At 39.8% G+C, this 8,694-nt stretch overlaps 1 protein-coding gene across 1 annotated transcript; it reads left to right on the forward strand.

Moving 5' to 3' along the window:
* Positions 1–614: 614 nt before the first annotated feature.
* Positions 615–8,440, forward strand: manba (mannosidase, beta A, lysosomal). Its single transcript, XM_018666271.2, is given in 19 exon segments — positions 615–914; positions 1,352–1,446; positions 1,529–1,634; positions 1,736–1,909; positions 2,093–2,216; positions 2,901–3,070; positions 3,187–3,297; positions 3,581–3,732; positions 3,963–4,080; positions 4,988–5,074; positions 5,236–5,403; positions 5,538–5,561; positions 5,563–5,757; positions 5,855–6,019; positions 6,125–6,269; positions 6,393–6,490; positions 6,492–6,536; positions 6,804–7,061; positions 7,361–8,440. Coding segments are annotated over 19 exon segments (2,661 nt in total). The 5' UTR covers positions 615–713; the 3' UTR covers positions 7,586–8,440.
* The last annotated feature ends 254 nt before the right edge of the window (positions 8,441–8,694 follow it).

Here is an 8,694-nt window from a genome sequence, read left to right on the forward strand (position 1 = left end):
ATCTTATTTGTGTAGGACTGCAATGATAAATCAATTAGTTAATAGAAAATTGACAAAATGAATAAATTGGGGGTTTTTAATAGTTTGATTTTGATGACTAAGAAAAGTGTGATGAGCATTTTGTCATTGTCTGATTTAGAAAATCCTTGAACATTTTAGGGAGAAGTTTTTATACTTGCAGACAATTTAATTCCTCAAGAGTTCAAGGCCAGTTTGAATGAATTTATCTGCTCTTAAGGAAACGGCCAGTAACTATAGATTTTTCACAAGTACAAATATAATTTTAGTGTTCCCATGCAATCGGTGTCATGATGAGAGGATTTTTCAGTCTGACATCTTAAAAGTTGTTCTTATTAATGGCATATAATTGATCTATAAAGAATCTGAAAATTAATTATTAACCATAAACAAAAACCCTTTCAAAAAATCCTACATTTATCACACTTCTTCATATATAAAGTAAAATAGAGCAATTTATTATGAAGATATTTAAAAAAAAAAAAAAAAAAAACAAAGCAGAAAATGTCAAACCTTTTCGCGCTAAAGTTTGCCCCTCGTGTTCGTACTCCGGTCACCTGGCTATCACGGGTGTGTCACGTGATAAACCAGGAAGAGCCCGTTCAGTCAGTAAATACAACAAAAACGAAGCTCCATATAGAGTACTTTTAAGGAGTATTTGGCGTGTTTACCATGCCCACAACAAACCACAAACCATGACTCTACGTGGGAACATTTTTATCTTTGTTTCTGGTGTGTTTTTGTGTTTGTTTGACGGAGTTTTATCCGGATTTTTAACGGAGACTCTGAGTCTGAACGGTAAATGGAGTCTCTCAAACTCCAATGGTTCACTGTCACTGCCTGCAGAGGTGCCTGGATGTGTCCATTCAGCTCTGCAGAAACAGGGATTCATCCAGGTAACGAATGATTAAATAGAAATGAGGAAATGAACAAATACTAATGTTTTGACTGTATTACTTCGATTTTTACTACTGCAAGTCAAATGAATCAGCTTCACTTGTGATCTGGATTCCAGACTTATGTGACATTGGACTTTTAAGATGACAATGGCACTGCAGAAAGGGGTTAAACACACATAAGACAATATAATTACAGTATAATTAACGAGGTAAACAGGTTTGTAGCCAAAACCTTCTTGGGATATGATGAGGACCTAGAATTTAAAACCTTAGTATTTCTTTAAATCCTTGCTACAGCTCTTTCTTTGGCTTAAAGTCAGCACAAGCTATCAGCAGGTGTCAGTAAAGACCCATATCAAACTTTTAGCACTGTTTAAAATTATTAACTAGGAGAATTTAATTAAAATTTAAACCCTTTTCCACCTCTCTCTCAGGATCCATATTTTAGGTTCAATGATGTGTCTTATCGGTGGATTGCTTTTGACAACTGGACGTACACAACCACATTTAATGTGTCCGCCCAAGTGAGGTCAGTATAATGAGTTATATCATTTTAGAAGCACTTTCTGTATCTTGATCCTGACTCACCCATGCGCTCTCTGCGTCAACAGGTCCAAACAAAAGGTGCTTCTTGTCTTTGACGGCGTGGACACCGTTGCAACTATTTGGCTCAATGGAGTCATTGTGGGCAACACGGACAACATGTTTTGTAGATATGTATGTTAGGGTGAAAAATGTAAACATTTTCTTCTACATGAATGCATCACTTGTTTGGTTTCTTTTAAATATCTATTAATTATTGTGTCCTTGGTGTGTAGGACTTCTCAGTCAGAGACACACTGAAGGATGGGGATAATGTGCTGAAAGTTAGTTTGTCGTCTCCAGTTCTTTATGCGTCTGAGCAGAGGGAGGCTCATTCAGCCTACAGAATTCCTCCTGAATGTCCTCCAGATGTTCAGAAGGGGGAATGTCACGTCAATTTCATCAGGAAAGTAAGTATGTCCTAAAAAGCATTTCCTCTGCTTTAGATGTCTGAAAGAGAAACAATCAGAGACAGAGAAACACCAGAGTCTAGTCACACTAAAGCAAGTATCATGTGAGTAATAGGGCTGGTCTTGGTTTGCTAACAGCAGCTAAATTTCTACAGTATTTATTCAATCTCTGTTGTGTTGCAGGAGCAAAGCTCTTTCAGTTGGGACTGGGGGCCTTCGTTCCCCACGATGGGACTGTGGAAAGGAGTCCAACTGGAGGCGTTTGATGTCCTCCAGCTCGTCCAGGTTTCCTCCGTTCCTCTATACAGTACGTCCACTAACACCAACAGCATTATCTAAACCTTTATCAACAAAAAAGTAAGAAATACTGCTGTTATGAACAGGGATTCCTTGACTCACAGGAGAATTTTAAAACAAGAGTGGCTCTCATCTGATAGAGTATTAAAAACTCTTGAATTATTTATCTGATGCATCAGAGCAGTTGTGCAAGATGCCATGGCTCAATAAATAAAGACAGTTCGATTTTCCTAGAAATGAGAGTTTCCTTGCTGTAGCCTGTTCAGGAGGCAGAAGGGTTGGGTTTTCACAGAACAACAACTGCCACAAAGTTATGAGGAAGTTGAAGTCAGTTTTGAGAATTAACTTGTCATAAACTCCTGAAACCCCAACTACTTCCTGCATGCAGGTGAAAAAAAGAGATAGGAAGTACTTAAAAATACTCCTCTGACCACAGTTTACACACTCTGGTTCTTTGAGGTTGGGACTTGGCTTCCAAATCTTGTTTATAGTTCTACTAAGTCAAATACTTTCTCTCACTTACATAACTATCTGTTCTGTTTTCCAGAATAAATTAAGTGTTATTGTATTTTTCCATCTTATTTTTTCTACTGGTAGTCATCTGTCACATCTAAGGTTCCATGTATGGAATAATTAAATATGTTTGCTGTCTTTGTTTTTTTAAGTAATCTACATAATCTGTTTGTGTATCTAGATTCCAGCCTCTCTGAGTGGAGAGTCCAGGTTGAGATTCTCGTTGATGCAGTTCAGACAACAAATGGCCAAATCACTCTCTCCATACCTGAGCTGGACTCAGAGCAGACCTTCCACACGCAGTTTCTCTTTGGAAAGAACAAGAACACCTTCGTCTTACACATCAACATGGTACTTGATACAGTCCAGTCAAACTGTTGAGATTTCTAGTTTTAAATTGGACAGGAGTTCTCACCTGTGTCAGCTGCCAAACCTGAATGTTGGTCATGTTTTTCTTCCACTTTCAGAGCAGCCAGGTGAAGCTGTGGTGGCCCAACGGACACGGTGACCGACTGTTTTACCAGCTGACTGTCAGAGGTTTTCAGGATGGATTTTTAATCCTGAATACAAAGTCCAAGGTCAGAGTTCGCTGCCTATCAACACTTTTACTCTTTTTTTATGCATTTAGCTGATGTATTATTTAACCAGCGCAGTGATCATTTTTAGAGACACAAATTCACTTCTTTCCTCATCACCACCATCAAAATGATCAGACATTATTACGACTGAGGAGTTAAAACTGATGTAGAAACTGAATAAATTGTCATAAAATCGGAACGTCCTTTTGTCATAAAAGTTTTAGTGTTTCAGTGTCCTGTACATTCCTGTGGATTAAAGAGCTGATGAAAGTCTCTCCTGCAGGTGTATTTTCGCACAGTGGAACTTGTCCAGGAGCCAATTGTCAGGTCCCCAGGCCTGAGCTTTTATTTCCGCATCAATGGGAAACCAATTTTCCTCAAAGGCTCCAACTGGATCCCAGCCCACTCCTTCCAGGACCAGATCTCTCCTGCTGTGTGAGTTTAGTTTGAAAAGCTGAGTCCTGCCTGGTGACAGGAATATTAATCACGTTTTATGACAGTATTCTTAAAGAAACTGTTCCAACCTTTGTTCCTCTTTGGTCTCCTCTGTGTCTTTGTGCAGACATTTTTTTCTGACTTGGACTCACAAGACAAGTCTTGTTTCAGCTACTGAGTGTGTCTCAGTTATGAACACATGAAAGCTGAAGCTTTTATTTGTCCTGCAGTTTAAGGAACTTGTTGCAGTCAGCAGTAGACGCTAACATGAACACCCTCAGGGTCTGGGGAGGAGGAGTGTATGAACAGGATCTTTTCTACAGTATCTGTGATGAACTGGGAATCATGGTAACAACTTTCATCTTCTAGTGATATCATTGTTACTTTATTCATCTGCATTGCTACCACCACAAGTGCAAAATTTAAAATAACATTTTACTGTACTGGTAGTTAAACAGTAGATTTTTAAGAAATCAGAAACATATGGAGGGATCCTTAAGGTATGGCCACGTTACATTTCCAGTTCATGAATATGTGCCAGGTCTCCCATTCATTTCTACTAAAGCACAAATTCATGCGTGCATTCCTGTTCGCTGCCAGCTCCGGTAGATTCACAGGTCAGAGTTCAGCTCTGACTGAACGGATATCCTCAGTCAGCCAACAGAAACTCTGCTGCACTGTGTTTGGAAACATAGAAGCTTGTTTGCTCACCAGTTTTAGTAGATTACTACTCACTGAACAGACAGATAATGTGACTGTACCTTTAGGGAGTGGAAAGTCCAGGAACATTGTCTTTACATCAGGGAGCATTGGGCATTCAACATAACGTGCACTACAGTAGTGGCTTTTACAGGCTTTGCACTGATTGTGTACCTGTACAGTACATGTTAGGGCTGAGTCAGTGTATCTAATGTTAAGTTAATTTTCAGCTTGGCCTCAGATATAATGTATAAAATGGCAGGTTATTCACATTCTCATCCAAAGCTGTGACAGATATTTTATCAGAATGATGCTGATAAAAGATAGAAAACATTTTCTTGTCCTCATTCGTGATAATTCAGGAAGGTGTTGTTCGAAACTAAATTTCCCCCTCATCATCATCATCATCATCATCATCATCATCTCTGTTACATACCCTTACTGAAGAAATACTATTTTTACCATAGATGACTGTATTTCTGTATGATTATGAGCTGACTCATGAACATATTGTAGAACAGATGGATGCTCATGGTGTTTGAATGTATGTCTTCAGATTTGGCAGGACTTCATGTTTGCCTGCGCCATGTATCCCACTGTGGATGACTTCATACAGACAGTAAGAGAAGAGGTCAGCCAGCAGGTGAGTGGTGCAGTAATTAATTAATTTTTATTTTTTATGGATCAGAAAATGTAATATTTAGATATTTATTTAAAATACATCAATAAATTACAAATTTAGAGCTAGTTAGTTGTATCCTAAATACACTCTGATTGAGGTTTTTTCTTATTTTCACCCATCAGGTTCAGCGCCTCAAGTCTCACCCCTCTATAATAATCTGGAGTGGGAACAATGAGAACGAGGCTGCTCTGGCAACAGACTGGTTCAATATCCCAGCTTCCCAGAGGCCTGTGTACATCAAAGACTATGTGATGCTGTATGTGAACAACATAAGGAAGATTGTGCAAGACGTGAGTGACACATTTTAAAATAAAGCTGTCGGGCTATGTGCTTAAAATGTTTCACAGTCTTACTCTTATTATCTCAAGAGTAAATCAGTAGATACAAAAGATTAAGAAGTGACACAGTCTAATATCTCCCTCAGGAGGATCAGAGTCGTCCGTTTCTTCGTCTCCAGCCCAACAAACGGGGCAGAATCAGAGCAGGAGGGATGGGTGGCAGCGAACCCCTACGATACTCACTACGGGGACACTCATTTCTACAGCTACATCCTCGACTGCTGGGACTGGCGGACTTTCCCTCGAACACGTTTCGCCTCTGAATACGGCTTCCAGTCCTGGCCTTCCTTCTCCACTCTACAGCCGGTAACTGAATAAATCTCCAGCACACATCTTCAGAGCTCAATAAAAGCTCTTATCTTTTGTCATTGTGTAATAAATTGACACTTTTGTGATGTGTCAGGTTTCCATAAAAGAAGACTGGAGCTACAACAGTAACTTTACTTCCCATCGTCAACACCACGAGGATGGGAACCGGCAGATGTTACTGCAGGCTGCTCTACACTTTAACCTGCCGAACTCCACAGATCCCCTAAAAAGATTTACAGACACTCTCTACATCACTCAGGTAAAACACACAAACCTCTACAATCTTAATGTCTTATATTTAATGTATTTCTATGTCACTGTAAAGCAGTGTAAATCTAAAACAGGTTATTGCTCTCTTGTCCAGGTCATGCAGGCTCAGTGTGTCAAGACTCAGACAGAGTTTTATCGGCGGAGTCAGACTGAGATCATTGAGGGCGAAGGTCACACTATGGGTGCTCTCTATTGGCAGCTCAATGACATTTGGCAGGCACCTTCCTGGTCATCAATCGGTGAGTGAACAGACACGTGCACTGCACTCAACTCTTGCATTATACATCATTTGTTTTGTAATGATTACAGGTCAGCGTTGCATCATAATCACATATCATTTCCCTCTTTGTGTCTGTGTGCAGAGTTCGGTGGGAAGTGGAAAATGCTGCATTATTTTGCACAGAACTTCTTTGCCGATGTCCTTCCTGTTGGGTTTGAGGACGCAGACACATTGTTCATCCTATGCTGTCTCAGACCTGAGTCACGACCTGACGCTCAGGGCTGTGGTATGTTTTTACCAGCAAACTTTATCTTTACATTGACAATAATTTTCAAGTTCAGTTTTGGCAGTGGAGGCTGAATTCACGTCTCAGAACATTGAATTTAAGCCCTTGGCTTCTTATCCATACACCACTTTATTTACACAGAGCAAGATAATTGTTAGAAATCACATTGATCTGAAGAATTATGGCGCATGGCAAAATAAAATTAAGATGCAGTACAACTTTTGAAACTGCAGTTAAACAGGTCTGTCTGTCTGTTTTGTTGATCAGGTGACCGTGTACTCCTGGACTCATCTAGATCCTGTGTGCACACTGAAGTCCGACCCCCTCCTGGTCCCTGGAGGCAGCGCTGTGGCCATTTTCAAACAGCCAGTCGCCGCCCTGCTGGCAGGGTGTGGACACTGCACCCGGCTCACCTGCCTGCTCACCTTCCACCTGGAGGACAGCAGCGGCCAGCAGGGTCCCGCCAACCACCACTTCCTCTGCTCACCCAAAGATGCTCAGGGACTCCAGAGAGCAAACATCACAGTACGTCACCTCGTTTAAAAGGAGTTTGACTGCTTTTATTTATTTATACGCAGATTTTTGATCATGAATACAGAATGATGAAGCGTTTAATTAGTGTTGCCTAATTCTGAAGACACAAAATGAGAATAAAAAGATTAAACGTCTGTTTCCTGAGAGTAACAATCCCACTTCCTCCAGTCATTTTCACCTTTGTCTTTTCACATGTCAGTCAAACGTAATAATCTCAGACTCAAAAATAGATGTGATCAGTTGTGACCATATGTTACCTTGTGACTAAAACATTGTATCTGTCCCTGCAGGCCAAAGTGCAGGAGGATAAAACTGGTCTCACTGTTACCCTCCACTCTGCCTCCGTGGCTCCTTTCGTCTGGCTCGATGCAGGAAACATCCCCGGACGCTTCAGCTCCAACGGCTTCCTGATGGTTTCTAGAAACATGACGGTTAGTTTTAAAGCGTGGCGTCCCACCAGTGTCGCAGAACTCTCCAGATCCCTCACCATCACATCTTTAACTGACATATACTGACCTGAGACCAGCCATGGAGGTGTACCAAGGTATAGAGGCAGTAGACAGGTAAAGTGGTGAGGTCCTGAACAGACATCGCTCTGTACTTTTGTCAGCTTCTAAATAACCATTAAGAAGTGTCTTTTAAAAGAGATGCTGTGGCTCAGGCTTGATCCTTGTGGAGTTTTGAAGGCCAGGCTAATATTTCTTACTCAGTGCCAATTTTCCAAACTTCATTGCCAAACAAAGGAAGAAGCAGGGAAACTCTGGGGCACTTTAGGCCTTTACACAGTGCTTTCATTCCCACAGAAACCAAAGGAATGAAATGTGCAAAGACCTGCACAATCTTAATAAAGGACCACATGATGAACTGGCCAATATTAACCTTGTTGCATACCTCTCAATCAGCCACATCTTTGATTTCTTTTGCGATTTAAATGGACGAATAATAAATAAATAAAGTGGGAAAAAATGACTATCAGGCTAAAATCTGATATTTAACAAAATTCCACATTAATCAAAACCAAAGGTGTCTTCCTTATCCAGAAAATCTAGACTGAGTTTGATCTGACAGATGATTGTGTGTTGTACTGAAAACAGTTTTCCTTCTGTGTGTTTTGCATTTTTGCACATTATTCAGATAATTAACAGAGGAAAGACTCTGATACTTGACATTATGGTTGTGCTGTATAACAAACATTACTGTTCAAAAACATGTACGTTTGTATGTATATAGTTTGTAAATATCACAGTTTTTGACACAAGTATTTTTCTGCTCATCAGTGTTACATTAATCAGTGCTTATTACATTAACTGCAGGGTTGAATACTTTGTGCAGATATTTTAAGTAATAAACGTGCTGGTCTAAAACAGTAAGGCATGTATAGTATTTTATGCAGTATTTTGCATTGGGGCTACAAGGAGGATTTTCATCATCAGTCCAATGATTTTTTTTTAAATTTATTAGTTTATGAGGCAGAGATAGAAAAAAGTGAAATCTTCAAATGTCTAAGTTTGTAGCAGCAAATCCAGAGACTGACTGTTTTTTTATTTATTTATTTTTTTGCTTGACAGGTGAGTTTAACAATTACTTGTTGATGAAAGTTGTTGCTGATTTTTTTTATGATCAA

This window comes from Lates calcarifer, linkage group LG19 (assembly GCF_001640805.2).
Source record: "Lates calcarifer isolate ASB-BC8 linkage group LG19, TLL_Latcal_v3, whole genome shotgun sequence".
NCBI classification, from domain to species: Eukaryota; Metazoa; Chordata; class Actinopteri; family Centropomidae; genus Lates; species Lates calcarifer.